Genomic DNA, 22,523 nt, shown 5'->3' on the forward strand with positions numbered 1-22,523 from the left:
GGGGATAAGCGACACTAGGTATACATGTATACCCACAGAATAAGTAGCAGCGATTGTGGCAGTGGTCTTCTGTAAGGTGGAGGTACTGCCCCAGTAGAGACTGTTCGAAACTTTTCGGAAAGGGAAGAATCGTGGAATATATTGGGCCCCTTACATTCCACGACTCTTCTCTTTCCGAACAGACTCTACAGAGCTCTACAGAAGCATATAAAAAAAACTGAATATTTGACACTGACAAATAATAGGACAAAAGTCGTCAGTTATTTACCCGTAAGGATGTTTATATTTCTCGGTAACAGTGAATAATTGTATAACGGGTAAATAAACCATGGCCCGCAAAGGACAGGTTGCTATCCAGGACTCCGTTGAAACGGACGAGGAGTTTGAGAATTATCTCAATGCAAATTTGCAACGGTTGATATGTGAGTAGTCAGTACCTATTAGGTAACTTTATACTTCATCCTCGCGCTGCCGCGATGTTGCCTGGTCCGACCATACACTGCCCTACTTGCGCGTCATGTCCAAAAAACCGGACAAGTGCGAGTCGGACTGGCGCACGAAGGGTTCCGTACCATTACGCAAAAAATTGCGTTTGTTGTATGGGAGCCCCACTTAAATATTTATTTTATTGTGTTTTTAGTATTTGTTGTTATAGCGGCAACAGAAATACATCATCTGTGAAAATTTCAAATTTCCACAGCTATCACGGTTCATGAGACAGCGTGACAGGCAGACGGACGGACAGCGGAGTCTTAGTAATAGGGTCCCGTTTGTACCCTTTGGGTACGGACCCCTAAAAACCGACACAGTTGGGAGCGGTGGGCATGACGAGTAGGGCGGCCACACTACGTCTTTGCCTACTTCCCCTCGCTACTCTCCATGGCACTCGTCGTCTATATTTTTCGGTGTGGGGCGTGATTTTTATCCCCAAGCCAAACAAATCGAATAACAAGCTAAACTTCGTTATTCCCTCGAGTCCCGTGAACGAGATATCGAATCTGTAATAAGTAATAACTGATTAATTTAATTTAAAAAAATATTTTTTATGTCAATATGCCTTAATCATACTCATAAATAATGTATGTCCCATAGCTCCAGTGGCGGATTTGCAGTCTTTGCCGCCCTAGGCCCCAGGCCCTGTCGCCGCCCCCCTTTCTCAGCATCAGCACCCATCATATTGACTACATTTAGGTCAGGCAACAAAAAGGTATAGTTAGAGGGAAATGCTTGGGACACATTTTTAGAGCACCGTACAAAACTTTGTTAACTTAGTAACTTTGTTTGGACTCGTAGGCCCTTGAGCGGGCGGGGGTAGGGGGTTTGAACGTCCCATTTTTCGGTTTTTCGCTTATAATATCTCAGAAACTATGCATCCTTGCGACATGATCATTATACAAAATGAAAGCTGATTAAATTTGCTACAAGTTTGATACAGTCGAGTTTTTCGACCGGTAAGTAGATTGTTTAGTTTTTGAGATATCCGCTCTTGAACGTCTGTAATTTTGCATTACATTTCCTACAATAATATTCACGGTGCTCACGAGGAAAGGAACCCGAAAGATTTTAACAGTTTATTGGGTAGTTTTATTTATTACTAATCACATTTAAAGACTAAAATGTCCTTTCAACTTTGACGTATGACTACACACTCGCAAACATCACGGTTACTTCACAGTTTAGTTCGCGCCAAGATGGCTGAAAAGCATCAGCTGATCGAGTTTAACTGTCATTTATCTGAGACAGGGCCCTCGACACTCGTGCGCGAATCGCGGCATCACGAAGCCGCGAACGCGAGTGTTTCGTCGATTTCGCAGATTGTTCGCGCCTCCGCGCGTTCGCGCGAACTAGCAAGACTCTACATTACACACTATTCTGGCTAGCTCCGTTGACGCGGGCCGAAAAACCGACTAAAAACGGGGAACAAGGCGCGAAGGCGTGAACGATCTTCGCGCCGCGATTTGCGCACAAGTGTGCCATCTTGGCGCGAACTAATTAAACTGCGAAATCACCAAGATATCGAAAAACTTGACTGAGTAAAACTTGGAGCAAATTTAATCAGCTTTGATTTTGTATAATGATCATGCCGTTAGAACGCATAGTTTCCGAGATATAAGTTTATTGAAAAATCTAAAAATGGGACCTTCAAACTCCCCCCTACCCCGGCCTTAGGGCTAGAGTCTGTGCGGAAAGAGAAGAGTCGTGGAATGTATTGGGCTCCATACATTTCACGACTCTTCACTTTCCGCACAGACTCTACTGCCGGGGACTTTTGATATGTTCACCTCCTAACTAGTTCAAACAAAGTTACGAAGTCAAAAGTTGTATTCCAAACATTTCCCTCTATCCTTTTTTTTGAGAAATCGTTGCCTGGCCTAATTTTGAGTTAGGTATTTCTTGTTATCATCAGCGAATTTTTTGTCAGAATTTGCCGCCCCTAATATCTTGCCGCCCTAGGCCCGGGCCTACTGTGCCTTATGGGAAATCCGCCACTGCATAGCTCTCATGTCAGCGAATTCAGAACTATGGGACATATTTATGAGTAAGTTACATATGCACCCATATTTTTACACTTTACCGACCTACATCGTTTTGGAAAAGAGCTGATACTTTTTTAACTGCTCGATCGATTTTTATTAGCACATTCACCGCTGAGCTACGGTCGTAGCGCTACGTCGTAGCCGATAACATGGATTTCCCGGTATGCAGCGAAAATGCTTCGTAGAAGCAAAATGACAACGTATCGCGATTAGCGCTGAATGGGTTAAACATAGCTAAGGACTACCGTAAGAAAAACTCGCTTTTACCTAAAAAAACGCATCGAAATCACACACACACACACACACACACACACACCTAATAGTCATATTGTCCGTGACTATTAGGACTTGAGAGGATGATGGCAAATGAACAGCCGTAATTATATTTTAGGTATGGAAGTGTACTCGGATTTCTGCGGCCCCTGTCTCGCCACCGCCTTCGCAGTCCGCAAGGGCAAGATGGAGATAGGACAAGACCGGATTGCTATGGTCAAGGTACTTTACGAACTTATATACCATCCCATGGAAAACGGTAACGTGAAATTTATTCCAAATGAAAATATGTACAATAAATGAGAGGAGAGACCTTCGCTTTCGCTGGGTCGACTACATTTAACATTTTGTTAGCGCGAATTACTGATCTAGATTCGATTAACAGTACACAGTAACAGTTAAGTACATATATGTATTAGTTAGTAAGTCTTTTTTTTGTGGCAATAAAATATTTGAAGTTTGAAGAAGTTTGAAGTTTGATTAAGCCGGATTTTTTATAAAAAATTGTAATTTTCTTTTTCAGGCCATGTCCGACAATATCACCGCCCTTTCTCGATTCAAAAACAAAACTGAACCATTATTTCTCTTCATATCGGTGAGTAAAAGAATATTTACTTGTCGGATTTCACAAATGCATTGAACGACAAGAATTATCAGATTCAGCTGAAAGAATAATGTACAGATTAGCGAGTAGCGGCGTATTCAGATGATAACATAAACAATGATAACATCACCACTACACCTTATAAAAAAAAGTCCCCCGCCGCGTCTGTCTGTTTGTGTGCTTGTGTAGGTATTTGTATGTTTGTTCTCGATAAACTCAGAAACTACTGTTATAGGTAAGGATTTTTATGCAGTTTTCACCTATCGATAGAGTGATTCTTGAGCAAGGTTTGTGTATAATTTGTTAACCCGTGCGAAGCCGGGGCGGTATACATAGTATAGCATAAACTCATAGCGTCTCTCTTGCATTTATAGGCTTAGTGAGAGCGAGGTGAACTAAAATAGAAAACTAGAGCCTAGCGAATCGCTGACAGTGAATGTGTTAAGAACATCGGTCATTTAGAGTTAGACCAAGCTAAGTAGGCAGCGATTTTGTTAGTCCAGACTGTGCAAGTGTTATTTTAAACGTTAAACTGCTATGACATTTTGACGTTTAAATAACACTTGCACAGTCTGTGCTATCAAAATTTGTTGCCAACTTAGTTTTGGGTACCTAACTATAGTGTTTCGTACCGCGTAAGGTACCTATGCTACGCCGTAGCACGTTGTAGCGCGTAGCAGATTAACGCATCCAATTGCAACGTTTTCGTAGCGCTACGCTCGTAGGCAATCCCAGCGTATTCCCGCTTTGTAGAGGAAAGCGACTACGAGCAAACCCGCCGAGCGGTTTCCCGGCACTCAATTTGTTAATGTAAAATATAGAGAAAAAAACTGCCATGTTAGAGCTGTTAGAAGTCGGTGCCCAAATCATAATAACATGTAAAGACTGACCAGTAATGGGTCAAACAGATGACTGTGTTATGTCTTTCCTGTAGACATACACAAGAGTTAAGGGCTATATAGGTTAATTTTCTTATTTAACCCTTATCCACGTGAAAAGGTCCTCCTTTTATTTAGAGAACTATGATAAAATCATTGCTTACATGCCCACAAGCTGTTAACTATTGCCCACAGTAGAGAAAAATGTACTGTTCGCGATAACACACTAGTTTTCTCTCCTGTGGGCAATAGTTAACAGCTTGTGGGCATGTAAGCAATGATTTTATCATAGTTCTCTAAATAAAAGGAGGACCTTTTCACGTGGATAAGGGTTAAATAAAAAAATTAACCTTTATAGCCCTTAACTCTTGTGTATGTCTACAGGAAAGACATAACACAGTGATCTGTTTGACCCTAATATATGTACATTGTCAAGAGGGCGCTGTTATTCTCATGTATAGGGTGACAGTTCAGTATAGTATGAAAAAATTAGTTCCAGTGAAATTCCGCAACATGGCGCGTGATCATACATTACTGGTCAGGCTTTATACACTGTCGAACACACTCGGCTCGATTCGGAAAATGAATTAGATTTCTACTAGACTTCAACAAGTTACGATACGGATAATTTAAAGATATTTGTAAGATAGATATGTCAAATTTGACGTTTCCGCGATTCTGGAGGTCCTCTTGAACGATTTCGACAAGTTATGACTTAGATATCCATCAAGTCACATCTAGTCGATATCTAATGTAGATCTAGTTGATCTCTATATCGTCTCAAGATCTTGTGATTATCTCGAAATCCGAATAGGCCTGACTGTTGTTGTAGTTGTCTTGTTGTTGCCGGTCCCATATTGGGATACCCTCCTCCAATTGAGGGGGGGGACTTAAATCTTCTCGAGGCAGAGGTGTAGGGTTGGAGCCGGTGTAGCTTTATTTGACGTTCATAAGCGCATTGTAATATGCCTATTTGAATAATAAACTATCTTTATCTTATCCGTTTTAGAAAGGCAAGCTGACGCGCGCGCTGTACGGCGCGAACGGGATAGAGCTGTGTCGCCTCATCGAGGAAGAGCTGGCACTGACACAGAAGGAGCTTAACACTGGCGAGGAGCGGCCTAAACAGGAGATTACTGACCAGCTGCCTGAGGAGGCAGTGAGTGACTTTCATGAATCTAGTATAACCACAGAATAAGTAATAGTACTACCGTACAGAAAGGAAACTTCCTACAAAACCGAAGTTTGACAGCGGTTCAGGGTCGAATCATGCTGTCCCTGTCTAATATATGGCACTATCCCTTTCGGCTATTTAGGATTGTCAAAATTCAAGCCATTATCTTATCTGCGGTCGTGCACGTGAGGTCAAGTTGTGTCAACCCTAATAATTGCTCGGAGCAATGCTGAGCCGAAAGGAGCCGAGTTTGCCCGAAGTCAGGAGTTTCGCACCCCTAGTATAACTGGATCAGGCATGAGGGGTGGGGGGAAATGACCGAACGGGATAGTCTTATGTATCTTACAGTAGGAGTAGCAGCGAAAGCTTGTTTGTCTTTGTCACAGTCTCACATTATTTTTTATTCCTCACCGAAAAATGAATATGGATTATGGTGGGCAACTAATAAACTCGACCAATCATCAGTGTCGCATAGCGTATGTTTTGTCCCTCACACGCATGCGTATAGTTCATCTATAGGATCCTAACCATTTATGGTGACTTTAGTTGACGCTGGAACAGGAGCACCCTTACTATACTTGCCGCAATACCAACTGGCGACTGAGATCATAATGCTACCTCCTTTACCCTTGTTAAGACCAACCAAGAGTGAAAGCGATGGCATTATAACCTGACTCGCCACTTAGCTTTGCGGCAAGTATAGATGATATTAAAAGAGAAAACACGTGTATATTTATGTATTTCTCACGCACTCTTGCAATTTGGTCAGAGATAACGATTTCACGGTGTATTTTTTAATCCCAGGCGCGAATCGAAGAAGAAGAAGTGCAAGAAGCTCAGATAAAGGCGGAGGAAGAGCGCATTCGAGTCGTCACACTAGCGGCCCGCAAGAAACGAGTCTCTGAAAGGCTGTCGCACTCCGTGGCCCACCTCAACTTTATACTGTTCTTCCCGCACTGCCACCAAGCTTACTACGACCTCTACGAGAATTGGGACACGCTCAGTAAGTAAACTCAGGTGAAAGCGGAGGAAGGGCGCATTCGAGTCGCCACACTAGCGGCCCGCAAGAAACGAGTCTCTGAAAGGCTGTCACACTCCGTGGCCCACCTCAACTTTATACTGTTCTTCCCGCACTGCCACCAAGCTTACTATGACCTCTACGAGAATTGGGACACGCTCAGTAAGTAAACTCGGGTGAAAGCGGAGGAAGAGCGCATTCGAGTCGCCACACTAGCGGCCCGCAAGAAACGAGTCTCCGAACGGCTGTCACAGTCCGGGGCCCACCTCAACTTTATACTGTTCTTCCTGCACTGCCACCAGGCTTACTACGATCTCTATGAGAACTGCTCAGTTACGTCCTAGCAAGAAACGATACTCCACGCGACTCTCACACCACGGGGTAACATGTTTTTTTTTCAGGCAACTAGTGGCCCATACATAAATGCCTTAAAACTAGCATACATATTATAAAAATATATTTTAAAACTAAACAATACAAATCACATTATGGTTGCGCAACCCGCAGTGTCTGAGAGCCGGCCGCGGAACCGCCGAAACTTGACACCCTTCGGCCAAAACTCCTCCTTGGTGATGATTTCTCGTTTCACGATCAACTACGGAACAGCGGAATATTTTCACAAGTAATGAAAATGAATTATGCGACAAGAGTTTATCTTTCGAAGTTGCATCTAAAACGGTAAATAATATTTCTAACTCCTGTCTTAGCCATTTGCGAAAAAAAGGATTGGGTTCCGAGCAACACTTTAATGTAGGAGAGCTCGGCACTCAATTTCTGATCTCGAAATTGTATAAGAAATCATGACAACATTCCACTTGCAGACATACAAGTATCAGCCAAGGAGGAAATCCAGATAACAGAGGAAATGGTACCCGAGGTGATGTACATGAGCGACGTGGATCCTAACGAGGCCTGCGTCCATGCGCTCTGCAACGGGAAGGCGCTAGTCGTGCTGTTCAAGTTCTTTGACAACGACTTTAGGAGCTTCGTGAGTGAGTGAGACAGACACACAGACAGTTGTGGACGTGACCAACGAGGCCTGCGTCCATGCGCTACGCTACGGGCCGGCGCTCGTCGTGCTGTTCAAGTTCTTTGACAACGACTTTAGGAGCTTCGTGAGTGAGACAGACACACAGACAGGGACAGCTGTGGACGTGACCAACGAGGCGTGCATCCACGCTATCTGTCACGGGCAGGCGCTCGTTTTTCGATAACGATCGACTTGTTCGTAAGCATTTTTCCATTTAGACGCCTAATATATATATACGCTAAGTACCAGTGCTTCGATATACTTAGTACCTCGCGCCATAATGAAGTACCTCGTTCTAATGTTCTCGTGTTAGCTGGTAACGCTATCGTTCAATACGGCTCTGCATATTTTTTGTCTAAATACCTATTACCTACGAAAGGAAAAGAAAGAGTAGATAGAGATTTTTTTTATTGAAGAAGGCACATTTACTTAATGAAATGAAATGAAAGCATTTATTTCGGATACAAATACATCCATATTATGTTAGTACTAAGTAATAACTTATATTAGGTGTGTTAGTAGAAAGTATAATTATAATTACAATTGACATGCAAGGACATCCAGTGAGCGAGGATAGGGCTGTCCGTCCTCTCAGCGATCACCTTCAGGAGAGTGTTGGCACTGCCCCGCACGCGCTCGCCCAGGGATGCTACCCGCTTGCGCAGCACGGCTTGGAAACCGTCGGTTCTCCACGCGGCGAACATTCCTGACGCGCTGCAGCGCCAGGGCAGCCCCAACAACCCCCTGAAGGCGTTATTGTATTGGACGCGCAGAGCACTGTAGGCTTTTTTGGTGTAGTGACTCCACAGGTTGCACGTGTATAAGGTTTGACAATACGTTTTGAACAGGGTTATTTTCACCTCTGTCGAACAACGCGCAAACCTGCGAGACAGCATATTACACCTTACCGACAGTGCTCTGCGCTCCCTTTCTATATCAACATCGTCTTTTAGAGTGTCAGTAACCCAGTGACCCAAGTATTTAAATTTAGTTACTGTTTGAAGAGGAGAACCACTGAGCATTATTGGCGGAATGGGATATGTTTTAGTGCCAGACTTAAACAGTAATACCTCACTCTTTTTCACATTATTAAGCGGGCTTGTCTTGCCTTTTGGTGCTATGAAAAAAGTTTCTGAGCTACTTTCGTAATCAGTCTTTTAATTGTTGTTGGCGCAACGGGATTTTAGTCTCTACCTACTCTAGCTTGGCTATTAGTATTTTTATCTTCGAGCATGGACAACCTCGTCAGGCCTCAGGCTATCGTCATTTACGTACCTATAGTAGCAGTTACTCGAAAATAGATATTATACAAAATAATGATTACAGATGTGCTTCGCCACTTTCTGTACGAGGTGATCCCAGAGCCCAAAGAAGACTTGGCCCCGGAGAAGCAACTCCCGCCCATTCCGGCGTTCGAGCGCTACGCCACCATCAGCAAGACACCGAGAGAAGTGCGGCGGGCCCGTTACAATGCCATGTTGAAAAAATTGGTTAGTTAATGACATCTGATTAGTGATTACCTTATAGAAGAAACAAGTCTCACCCATCCCGGCGTAGGTACAAGTCCTACGCTACCATCAGCAAGACACTGAGAGAAGTGCGGCGCGACTGCTACAACGCCATGCTCCAGAAAGGTGTTAGTTGTGTCACCTCTGATTAATAGAAGAAGCAAGGCCCACCCATCCCGGCGTACGAGCCCTACGCCACCATCAGCAAGACACCGAGAGAAGTGCGGCGTGACTGCTACAACGCCATACTGCACAAAGGTGTTAGTTGTGTCACCTCTGATTAATAGAGAAGAAGCAAGGCCCACCCATCCCGGCGTACAAGCCCTACGCCACCATCAGCAAGACACCGAGAGAAGTGCGGCGTGACTGCTACAACGCCATGCTCCAGAAAGGTGTTAGTTGTGTCACCTCTGATTAATAGAGAAGAAGCAAGGCCCACCCATCCCGGCGTACAAGCCCTACGCCACCATCAGCAACATACCGAGAAAAGTGCGGCGCGACCGTTACAATGCCATGTTGAAAAGACTGGTTAGTTAATGCCACCTGATTAGTGAACACCTTATATAAGAAACAAGTCTCACCCCTCCCGGCGTGCGAGCGCTATGCCACCGCGAAGTCCCACATTAACTCAACCGCCTTCACTTCTCTCCAACCTCAATAAACGGCTTCCAGTTCAGTATCCGCTACTTTTAACCCGTTTCTACTCGGCCAATGATGTTTGATATTGGTTTCAGAAAGAAGAGGAGGAGGAACGACTGCGTCTGGAGCAGGAGCAAGCGCGACTGGCGCGCGAGGCCGAAGAGGAGCGCCTGGCGCAGGAGAAACAGCGCAAGGAGGAGGAGAAGATGGCGCGCATCGCGGCTGGGGTTTGTTTTGTTTTATAGGTCAAAGTACTTTTAGGGCCACCAATCACTAACCCGGGGTTAACCGGTTAAACCTAGAGTTACTATGGTTGCCAGTATAATTTGACACTGGGTTAACGGTTTAACCGCTTAGGCCCGGGTTATTGGGACGGTGCATGTGGGGCTTAGGTAGGTACTGAGTGACGTGTATTTTGTTTGTTAGAAAAAACAAAACTGTATTGCTTTTTTGCACGGATGTAGGCAAGAAAATGTTTCCTTCATTTGTTTGGTACTGTAAAGTGGCAACTCGATAGTGATGGGTCAAACAGATCACTGTGTAATGTCTTTCCTGTAGACATACACGAGAGTTAAGGGCTATAAAGGCTAATTTTCTTATTTAACCCTTATCCACGTGAAAAGGTCCTCCTTTTATTTAAAGAACTATGATAAAATCATTACTTACATGCCCACAAGCTGTTAACTATTGCCCACAGGAGAGAAAACTAGTGTGTTATCGCGAACAGTACATTTTTCTCTCCTGTGGGCAATAGTTAACAGCTTGTGGGCATGTAAGCAATGATTTTATCATAGTTCTCTAAATAAAAGGAGGACCTTTTCATGTGGATAAGGGTTAAATAAGAAAATTAGCCTTTATAGCCCTTAACTCTCGTGTATGTCTACAGGAAAGACATAACACAGTGATCTGTTTGACCCTGATACACAACACAAGCTCACCACGCACAGGGCCGTCTTAAACTATGCTGGGGCCCTTGGGCACATAAGAATTTGGGGCTGTTTTGGAAAGTAAAGATAGCGAATTATACTAACATTTTTCTACTATGATCTTCTATTTATTATGAGTAATCAAATATACTGTTAATGTCTGTCCTTCGGGGCCCCCTGAGGATGGGGGCCTGGGCACGGGCCCCGTGTGCCCTAATGGTACAGACGGTACTGACCACGCACGCAACAGGTGGCGCATAAGATGATTCATAATCGTTCATCGACAACGCGAAACGAAAAATAAAAATGTATATATCGGGATGACATGCCACGAGAAATCACGTGACTATTTCCATACATTACTTAAGTTTCGATTGCCGTTTTCTGACAACTATTGTCACCTTGGTTACGCCCCACTTTGAGTTTATTGCGCAAGCATACGGTTGTTCGTGGTTGGGCAATAGGCCCCGTGCATGAACTATAGGGGGCAGCATAGGAGCCGTCAGATTTTTGGCGCAAGGCGTAAATGTTTCGTTTATACTTCTGGTCTAAGAGCTAGCCACGGAAATAGGTATGCAATTAATAGAGCAACGAAATCCCTCTAGTTAGTATGCCATACTATCGTTATTAATTAATCCGGGCGCCTGGCAGCTGTTTAGCGGTGGGTGCGGGAGTGGTTGGGCAACAAAGGGGTTGTCAAATCAATCGTAGGTGTGCAATTTATAGAGCTCTGATTTTGGTGTGATATAATAGCTAAATATGTATTTAATTCAAATATAACAATGCCAGACGTTTTAATTGGGGGAAAAGTAGTGCCAGGTGACGTACAAGATACGCGAAAAAGTACCAAAATAGGTTTGCAATTTATAGAGAAACGAAATCTTTCTAGTTAGTGTGCAATACTATCATTATTAATTAATCCGGGCGCCTGGCAGCTGTTTAGCGGTGGGTGTTGGAGTGGTTGGCCAACAAAGGGGTTGTAAAATGAATCGAAGATGTGCAATTTATAGAGCTCTGATTTTGGTGTGATATAATAGCTAAATATGTATTTAATTCAAATATAACAATGCCAGGCGATTTAATTGGGGGAAAACTAGTGCCAGGTGACGTACAAGATTCGCGAAAAAGTAACAAAATAGGTTTGCAAATTATAGAGCGACGAAATCTTTTTAGTTAGTGTGCCATCATTATTAATTAATCCGGGCGCCTGGCAGCTGTTCAGCGGTGGGTGTGACAGTGGTTGGGCAACAAAGGGGTTGTAAAATCAATTGAAGGTGTGCAAGTTACAGAGCTCTGTGTTTGGTGTGATATTATAGCTAATTATATATTTAATTCAAATATAACAATGCCAGGCTTTTTGTTTGGGGGAAAAGTAATGCCATGTCCAAGATGCGCGAAAAAGTGCCAAGTCATCTCATTTACTGTGTCAAATTGTATCGTGTTTCGTTACTTGGGTGGGGTTGGGCTGATTTGATAACGGGACTCTATTACTAATCGGACTTGGCCGGTTTTATCGAACCCGTACTAATTCAAATTTGTCAACAATTTTAAAGATGATTTAGACTGGTTATCCGTAACACATCTAAAGAACTCAAGTTGCGGAGCGTTGGGCGTGACACGGCAGCGCGGTCGACGCGGGCGGCCCGGGCGGCGCGAGGCCAGTTGCTCTTTGTCGTCGCCTGGCGGGGTGATCGACTGATTATTTGCGCCTGTATTTTTGCACACACGATTTTGAAGGTCCACTCTAATGAAAAAGTAAAGGCATGCACGTCACCTGGCACTAGTTTTCCCCCAATTAAAACGCCTGGCAGTGTTATATTCGAATTAAATACATAATTAGCTATTATACTACATCAAACTCAGAGCTCTATAAATTGCACACCTTCAATTGATTTTTCAACCCCTTTGTTGCCCATCCACTCCCGCACCCACCGCTGAATAGCTGCCAAGCGCCCGGATTGATTAATAATTATAGTATGGCACACTAACTAGAGGGATTTCGTCGCTCTATAAATTGCATACCTATTTCCGTGGCTAGCTCTCCCTCTATTCCGATGTAGCCCACAAGATGGCAGAACCTACTATGCACAAGGAAACGTACCGACGAGAACGGTACATGGTAGCACTTGCTTTGGCAATGTAACTGTGCACATATATTTCCTATTCAGGCCACAAGATGGCAGACCCTCCAACGCGCACGGTCCCTATAGGACCATTACCTAATCATTAGGTAGGTATCTGTCACACCCGGAATTACGGATCTTGTGTTCCATTTCTATGACTTTCTATTTATTTGCACATTCCAGTTGCCCGCGTCGCCGGAGCCCGAACCAGTGACGGAGGAGGAACAACTGCCAGAGAAGGAAGAGGGGGAGCGACCAGAGGGGGAACTGCCTCAAGGGGTACTGCCTGAAGGGGTGCTGCCTGAAGGGGTGCTGCCTGAAGGGGAGAAGGCGGAGCAGACGGACGACATAGTGGAACCTGTAAGACACATACCACAATACAATACATGCATCACTGGTTCAGTGACCTAAAGAGGATCTTGGCCTCTGACACAAGAGAGCGCCACTCTGCCCTATTCTGCGCCACTTCACGCCAGTTGGTTATTCGGCAGGGTATTCGTGGGCGGACAGGTCTTTATGGGCTTCGTCACTTCAGCGATATCTGGGACATAGGTACATATACCACATACCACTTAAATTACACAATATCGATATCGGAACCCACTAAGCGCTAGTTGCACTAACCCCAACTGACGGAAACATAACGGTAAAAAGCACCAACCCCAATCGACGGAATCATAAAGGTAAAATATTCAGCAATACACCTGCGAAGAAATTCAAAGGTGTATGTGAAGTCCCCAATCTGCATTGGGCTAGCGTGGGGACTATAGGTCAAGCCCTCTCGCGCATGAGAGGAGGCCTGTGCCTAGCAGTGGGACGAATATAGGCTGATTTTTTTAAAATTATATATTCAACAAGTAACGGTCTTAACTTAACGGTGACATACGGTTAGGTGCTCACCTGTAGACCTAGGGTCCGTAACAAATTTCATCCAACATTCAACAAAAGTAGTGTCCAAGCACATGCATAGTCAAAAATTCACAATGTAATTAATAGGTCATTCTCACAAAATATGTCTTCGGTCTAATTGCCGGAACCCATAAGTAAAAAATGAATGAAAAGAGTTGTGGCAATTAGATGCAACCGCAGTATTCTCAGAGCAAGGCTGTAATCCGCCACGAGCTTTATCTAACCAAATATGTTAAGCAACTAAACCTAGGTACAACAATACTTACTTACAACTAGTAAGTTTACTATAGTAGTTTGGCGCGATGACCCAAAATGAGTCTTGGCAGTTCTCGAAACTCGTTATGAAACCGATAGGTACAAGAATATACGAGTATCATGTTGCTAAATAGTTTCAAGGTTCCTTAAATTTCGCAGCCGGGTGAAGAAGCCCCTCCCGAGAAGGTAGTCGAGGAGTTCCACTCGGACGTGGAGGTGGAAGACGAGGAGTACATCCCCCCGGGCGGGCTGTTCGTGCCCGGCCTGTACACGCCGCCCAATAACCTCGCCAAAGCCAACGGGCTGAAACTGTTCTTCCCTAAGGTGTAGTACCAGCATAGACCAGCTCCTGTAGAGGAGTCAGTTCCACTCGGACATGGAGGTGGAGGGCGAGGAATATACATGCTCCCGGGCGGGCTGTTCGTGCCCGGCCTGTACACGCCAAACAAAGGACTGAAGCTGTTCTTCCATAAGGTACCTACTATCCATTTTTTGTATCGGGTATCAAAACAGGCTACTGCAAACTGTCAAATTCGTGTAATATTGCAAAAGCAATAGAGATATAGGTAGTCAACTACCCGTATTGTGAAGTTGGAGCATTCTAAGGGCTGTCCCGTACAAATGCATGTTATTTCCTGTGTTGCGACTTTTTTCGGCATTTAAGGCAGGCGATTATTTTTCTGTGCATATTTTTGACTATTTGTCATAGAAAAGGAAACTCGAATTATACTTGCAAATTTTCAGAAAATTCGCGTTTGTACGGGACAAACGGTAGACAATTTCATGGATTGCTCCAGTCAAATATGTATTACGAGTACGCACGTACCGCACAGTCGAATATGTAGTTTGATTTTTGAGATTAGGACACTTCGTACTTGTCAAAGTGACAATTTTATGCGATTCTTCATTAGCTTTCATGGCACAAGTTGGTACTCCCCCTAATTTCTCGAGACCACAATTTTCCCAATCCAGCCAATCCTATAGCTATTTGACATTCGACAGATCATCGCATCGCTGACGAAGATGGAGTCGGAGCACCTGCCGCCGCACACGCTGGTGTTGTTCCCGGCTGACAAGCGCGAGGGCGTCAAGGAGGTCATCGAACAATATCCTGAAGAGATACTCCATGTAACTACATATCTAGTAGCATAGTTGGGCGATTCTCAGAGATGACCTTCGGTGCCTGACTTCGGTGCCAAATTTTTTTACTTATTTGATATGCGACTTTATTTCCTAAAATCTAGCCTTAATATAAAAAATATTGGTACTGGAGGCCTCCATTAGAACCTTATAGTTTTTAAGATATTTGAGATTAAGAAAACACCGAAATCATGTGCAGGCACTGAAATCAATTGGCGTCACCGAATTCAATAATGCATACAGAAAAATCACATTTAAATTTTATATCTCAATCATATTACATTTTAATCATATTTTTCATTCTTATTTGATTATAAGCGATGTAACAAGGCTAATGATCTCGAAAGCTTACATAAATTTAATAGATATAGACCCAAGATTTTAAAATAACCTAATTACGGCTTGTAAAACAACATATCTAGAAGATATCCCATACTATTTGACTGTCCTCATATAATAGGGCGATGTATGGTCCTGGAACGAGTTTCTGACATGTCGACCACAAATTCGCACATTAAGTGCCATGAAGGAGATGTTTGTTTCACACAATCCGACCGCACACGCATCAAATAGAAACTTATGTTACTTACACCCGATAAACAAGAAACTTTTGAGTGGTGTTCAATGCTCAAAAAATATTTAATGCACTTATAAAGCAATGTGATGCAATACGGAAAACAAGTATTTTTAAATAACAGAGTTTTAAAACGTGAACTCCATCAATTTAAAACTATTTGAAGTGGTCGACTAATGCTTGAAGATCTAATTACCTATTACAGTGAAACCTGGATAAGTGAAACTTCAAGGGACGAGCAAATTTGTCTCACTTAAAGAGGTATTCCACTTACCCAGGCTCTCAGTTAGCCAGGTACAAATAAAATTCTGTCTCATTTACAGAGGGTACCATTAATAGAGGGTGAGAATAGAGGATATTTCAGTTATAGAGGTGATTAATAACTTAATAAGGTATTTTGTAAACATGATGTATTATCTTTAAAAATAAATAAGGTAAAATAATCCTTGTCCCTTAATATTTATTAAGTCTGTTTAAATTTTTATTCGAATTTATTTTGAATGATTCTACAAAGGATAGATTCTGTTCAATACAATTTGATCCGGACTTCATTGCGTCTTAAAAATTAATTAAATGAAAATATTTTTTTGTTTATTCGTGTTACTTATCAATATTTTAGCTATCGTTTCGATAGTTTTAACTACTTAAACTAACTAAATGAAACTTGAAGTCGTTTAGGGGTCAAACAGATCACTGTGTTATGTCTTTCCTGTAGACATACACAAGAGTTAAGGGCTATAAAGGTTAATTTTCTTATTTAACCCTTATCCATGTGAAAAGGTCCTCCTTTTATTTAGAGAACTATGATAAAATCATTACTTACATGCCCACAAGCTGTTAACTATTGCCCACAGGAGAGAAAAATGTACTGTTCGCGATAACACACTAGTTTTCTCTCCTGTGGGCAATAGTTAACAGCAGTCAATAAAGTCCAAGTTAGAGAGGTCATAGATTGACGTTATCTCAGATACAGAGGTCAATTCCTATAAAATTCTAATAAAACAATTACGAAAATGTAGTCTTATAAATATTGTCTCAGTAAAAGAGGTAAAATACACTCCCTGAGGTAAATGTGACTATCAAATCACAACAACTAATTCCAGTTATAGAGGTTCGTTTTTTCTCACTAACAGAGGTAATTCAGTGCAAAAGTGTCGGGACCGCGCCATGAGTCCCAGCTATAGAGGTTTCCCACTTATCCAGGGATTTTATTTGATTAAGTGGGAACTTAATCAAATTTCACATTATGATTCCAGCACCCTCAAACACTTGAGCTAAATTGTAACTCCTATATTTAGACATAAAGACATACTTAAGACATTGAGGATTGTTAACACATTTGCTATGTTCAATTTGTGTCTATGGCTATCCTTTAGAAATATCGATCAGTAAGGTACGCTCAGTGCCTTTGAAGCGATCTCGACATTAGACGGCCATTTTATTTTTAATCCCTTGTTCTGAACATCCTGTAGATGCGGGACACTCCCACCGAACATCATTTTTGGCATTTGATTTTTTTTTCTTGTATTATTATATAAATAATAAATAAATAATTTGATAGTGTCCCAGACAGAATAAAGGCTGAAGATCATGCCTAAATTAATTCAGATTTATTGAACAGTAAATTCAATCATTTATTGTCCCGGACACGTAAAAATGGCCCTCCTCAGAAATGCCCAGTTATGCTCTAGAGTGGCAAAGCAGGCAAAAGGCTCCTGGCCCGAGAGGAGTTCGAATTTGATCTATTTTCCGTGACCATAGGTCGCTATTGCTCCCATTCGATGAATTTGCCACGGGATTCAATTGGTACACATCGCTGTAAATTTCTTACCTCCTCCGAAATAGTTAAAAAATAAGATTATTTTGAACACATCAGTCGCTTAGCTACATCTGCGCCTACTACCAATGCTACTGTATGTGGCATAACGGCCAAAGGGAGGGAATTTACTTTCTAAAATTAGGTATAAATCCATTGTGTCGATACGCTTGAAATATGTAGGCTGACCTCTGACCCAGTATTCGTGATGTGTAGTTATTTAGATAATGCAACTGTGTAGTGGCATCCGACGGTATTTGCAGTGTGAATTAAAATATCAATAACAGATAATACTTGCAATGTCAACTGCATAAGAGTTTCCTACTGATTGCAACTGTATTATAGTTTCCTAAGTTCCTACTGATAATACAAAATGAAGGTCTATGTGAGAAAACACCAGCTAATGAATTAAACATACATACAAGCATAGGTACGGGTCAAACTGAGAACCTACTTTGTTTATTTTATTTTACATTTTAAATCAGGCAACGATACCTTATTTATATATTACAAATACCTTACAGACTAATAAACTTAAAAAAATCTAAACACTATTTAGGCGACAAAACGGCGTGGCTCCGTTGATTCGTCTGGTGTTGTGTCGAATTCTGCAGTTTGCCCCGGAACCTCCGAAACACGACACCCTTCGAAGCCATTTGAACCTTTTGAGCAACCTTTTCAAGTGGGTTAAAAATACTCATTCTCCGAAATATTTGTGTAATAATGTGCCTTAAATGCAGAAGGGTTTTTTTTTCAGATGGGGATATTCAACGGCGACGAGTTGTACTCGATGGAGCACATCGCGTACACAATCAAGCAGTACGACAAATTGGAGCGGGGCTATCCATACAAAACGTATGTCGGATACTACATATTGTGTTATTGACAAAATGAACCACTTCCTGATTAGAAATATTTAATACTTTCAGCGCCAAACGCCCCATTTCCAAAACTAATAACGTGTTAGGGTGGATTTCATCACCAAAAATTTCACCATACAAAAAAATATTTTTTTCAAATGTTTAATTTAACACGATTCTAGCTGGGAAAAGTAATAGGGGGCTGTATATTGAGGATATTTATGGTATTTATACAATCATTTGTGGCTTATATTTGAAGTTATCGCTTTCGGAAAATAAAAACGCAAGACGGTGATGACAATCATGGTATGGTAATGACTCTTTTGTAGACGGTAATGACACTGCATGTACGGTAATGACGATTTGGGAACTAATTTATATATGTATTAAAAACGTATTTAAAAAACAAAAACTTTTTTTAATTGTAAGGCTTTAGAACTTTAATAAACATTACAAATAACATGTTTTTGAACATAAGACTAGCTACATAAATTATTTTTAGAAAATTATAAAAAATACATTTTATTCATATAAATAAATATATAACAAGTATTTTTATTGTATAATTTTAAATAATTTATATTCAGAAATAGGCAATTTATGTATTCATTTATTTTTTTGGGTTTTTTCAATGTTAAATCATATTAACAATATTGTACTCTTATTATCAGTTTAAACCCGCATCTTCTTTTATCTACTGCATAATTTGGTATTTATATCATATTATAAAATTGCTGGCTTACCAGTGAGCTTAATTTTTATGATATATTACTTTTTTTTGATAATTTGATTCATTGCATAAGTTTGTATTTTTGTTGTTTTATAAATTAACTTTAAAAATAGCTATAATGATTTAAATCCATATATATATTGTTTAATAGCTAAACATTAATATATAATCAGTGTTTTATAAGTTGCAAGACCCCTACTTGTAATGCATGTCATAAGTTACAAAATGTTAGGTATTGGGTCCGGTGACTACCCAATGGTATAATTATTAATTGCTGTAATTATATACATCAATTAATATAATATTATCAAAAAACATAAGGCCATTACGATAGTGAGCCAGTACCGTAGCCTATGGTCGCTTAAAACTTAACATATGTTGCTTGTTTAAATACTTTGTTTTAACACGACTAACATGCAATTACAGACTCTAAGTTGCGCGATTTACATTATTAGATAATAAAAAATAAACATTTGTATGTTCTAAGTTCTAAGTGACCTAAATTTTGCCTACTTCAGTCAAAATGTTATTTAAAACTAACCATCCTCTAGTGTGAAAAAAATAGTCATATCTTCTTCTACATTTATAAGGTAGACATTATATAGTGTTAGAAGACATAGAGAACGTTTTTCAAACATACAGCTTAATTTCATAATGAATTATAGCAAAATAACTAGAAAAGTTTCTGAGAACCGTCATCACCATACACATGAAATCATCACCGGTCGTCATTTTTTCCCGGTGATGATGGGTATGGTGTTGACGATTTGAGAGTTTCTTGTTTTTATTTCTAGAATACGAATAATAGTAGTTAATGTCTATGCTACACAATAAACTTCATGTAGTTTGCCATTCATTTCAATAATTATTTCTAATCTATCATTTGTAACTTTTTTAAACCAAAGCATAACGGTGATGATGCTCTGTTGTGACAAACTACGTTTTACAAATTTGTTCGTAATATTTCTCACGATTCAATGATGTGACTTTATAGTGAAATCATTTTTGGCATTCTATATTAAAGTGAAAAATAGGGCAAGGACCTTTAGCGGTATTTCGTTGTTCATACACGGAGATAAGCTCACATTGACATTACCATGACGGTGTTGACGAATATTCGTGACAAAATTTTAAATATTTTTAAATGTACTTTCTCGGTGAAGGAATTATTGCATATTTTCCCATGTGTTAAACAACAACATGGAAAAGATATAAGTAAAAGAAAAATCGCAATCGTACGATAGGTATGCTATAATTTTCACTGCAAACAATAAGGTTCAGATTTTTCCAGTAGACGGTGATGATTTTAGACACATAAAACATTTTATATAAAAAAAACTATTAAGTTATTGGAGATGGTAATTGAAGGAACATGAAGATAATAGTTCTTAAAAACATATAAAAAAGTTGCAACTCGCACAACCTACTAGTTTTTTTTATAAAGACCGAACCATAAGTTTTCGCAGGATTTTGAAATCCACCCGTTAAGCTTAGGAACAAATTAAAAGATAAATTCACTGTCTGGGTGGGACTTGAATCCACGACAACTGGATCACTAGTACAGTGCTCTGCCATCTGAGCTACCAAGACCGTATCCGATACAGCGAATATTTATTATTTCCACCATATATGAGCCATAGGGAGGCTCTGGAGACATCTACCGTAAGAGTCTTACACTTCTTAAACGGCTACCGGAGTTCTAAGAGATTGGAAATTCACCAGTAACGATGGGCTATCCCATACTAACTTTTGCTTGATACACAATTCAAAGCAATTCATCAAAAGCAAATGTTTTTTTTTCCTACGATTGAAAATCAAAGAATATACGCTCGTGGACGGAATAGTCCCTATGACGGAATTAGCCACATTGACGTTAAATTCTTCGTTGTACAGAAAAGACCGCGTGGCGGTGATGGTGTCCCGTAAGAGGAGTCTGCCGCTGCTGCAGCTGGCCGGACTCAACCCGACCTACATCAGCATCGACCCTCCTACGGCCGTGCGAGACTGTCTTACCCTCTTCCCTGTGGGCTACGGAGACGATTATGAGGAGGAAGAGACCGTAGTTGAGGAGGAGATTGTGGTTGGTTACTCGTACTTATTTAAGTACGGTAGTAGCCGTGTTCAGCCCGACCTACATCAGCTTCGACACTCCTACGGCCGTGCTAGACTGTCTTACCCTCTTCCCTGTGGGCTACGGAGACGATTATGAGTAGGAGGAGACCGTAGTTGAGGTCCTAGATTGTGGTTGGTATACTTATTTTAGTCCGGTGGTAGCTGTGTTCAACCCGACATACATTAGCATCAACCCTCCTACGGCCGTGAGGGACTGTCTTACCCTCTTCCCTGTGGGCTACGGAGACGATTATGAGGTGGAGGAGACCGTAGTTGAGGAGGAGATTGTGGTTGGTTACTTATTTTACTCCGGTGGTAGCCGTGTTCAACCCGACATACATTAGCATCGACCCTCCTACGGCCGCGAGGGACTGTCGCTTACCCTCTTACTCTTACTATGAGGAAGAGAGCATTGTCGAGGACGAGATTGTGGTTGGCTAAAATTGTATTAATATGATATGATTTTGATTTTAACTACAGTGTTCTGTTATTTTCAGGAAGTGCCACCAGAGCCGGAACCTGTTGAGGTAATTAATAATAAAATTAGGTACTTCATGATATATTTTTAGTCGGTTCTGTAGGTGTTTATATAGAAAACAAGGAATTTCTTATTGTTATAAAACTAAAGACTGTAGTAATATGCCCCCAAACCCGAAATTCTCTTGTACAATGCAAAAAACATGTGCCCAGCAAAGACTTCAAAAGTCTTTACTAATATAGGGCCGTTCCTATAATACCGAATGAACATGTGCACAAACGAACTGGCTTCGTAGTGTCCGTAAGGCCCGTCTTTACGAAGTAATATGTGTCGCAGTCTAGTCAAAGGTCCCACTTTGTTGCTTACCATAAGGACGAGATTTGCTCATATCTTTGTACCTACAAATAACCAATCAAAGCGTCTTTACGGCAAGCGGCAAAGTGAGACTTTTTGCTGGGAAGCAAATGGTGCCCAGCAGTGGGATGTCTACAGTCTGGTGATGACTAGGTGTATAAGTACCTATAATTCAATGTGAAATGTTTATTGGCAGGCTGAACCAGGCGAGAACAAAGAACGAGGCGACGAGGATGAAGAAGAGGAAGAAGATTAATGTATTCAGTCTATTTAGGGATTCAACATATTGCTAATATAATATTTCGTAAGTACCTAGTTTTAGTATTCAGTTATACTTATTAAAGCTCCTTAAAAGTTTCAACTTTATTTACTTAATTTTATTTAAAGATAAAGATAAAAATAGTTAAGCTTAAGGCACATTACAGAATGCGCTAATGAAGCTACATTGGTTATATTATAACCCTAATACACCCCTACACGAGAAGATTTAAATCCCTCCTAAATTGGAGGAAGCTATCCCTATATGGGATCGGCAAGAAACGAGTTACCTATACCAAAGAAAACTTATGGCAAAGAATAGTTTGT

The 22,523-nt window shown here is 41.1% G+C and overlaps 1 protein-coding gene across 1 annotated transcript; it reads left to right on the forward strand.

Annotated features, from left to right (window-relative positions):
• The first annotated feature begins 286 nt into the window (after positions 1 to 286).
• LOC134798084 (uncharacterized) lies at positions 287 to 22,267 on the forward strand. The gene is made up of 15 exons (XM_063770419.1): positions 287 to 422; positions 2,929 to 3,032; positions 3,334 to 3,405; positions 5,302 to 5,451; positions 6,271 to 6,469; positions 7,306 to 7,476; positions 8,841 to 9,004; positions 9,757 to 9,888; positions 12,894 to 13,070; positions 14,034 to 14,198; positions 14,877 to 15,002; positions 18,162 to 18,259; positions 20,888 to 21,074; positions 21,604 to 21,633; positions 22,135 to 22,267. Exons 1-15 carry the CDS (start codon positions 329 to 331, stop codon positions 22,192 to 22,194), a joined length of 1,929 nt encoding a protein of 642 aa, XP_063626489.1. The 5' UTR covers positions 287 to 328; the 3' UTR covers positions 22,195 to 22,267.
• Positions 22,268 to 22,523: the final 256 nt, after the last annotated feature.

This window comes from Cydia splendana, chromosome 16 (genome assembly GCF_910591565.1).
Source record: "Cydia splendana chromosome 16, ilCydSple1.2, whole genome shotgun sequence".
In the NCBI taxonomy this organism is placed as follows: domain Eukaryota; kingdom Metazoa; phylum Arthropoda; class Insecta; order Lepidoptera; family Tortricidae; genus Cydia; species Cydia splendana.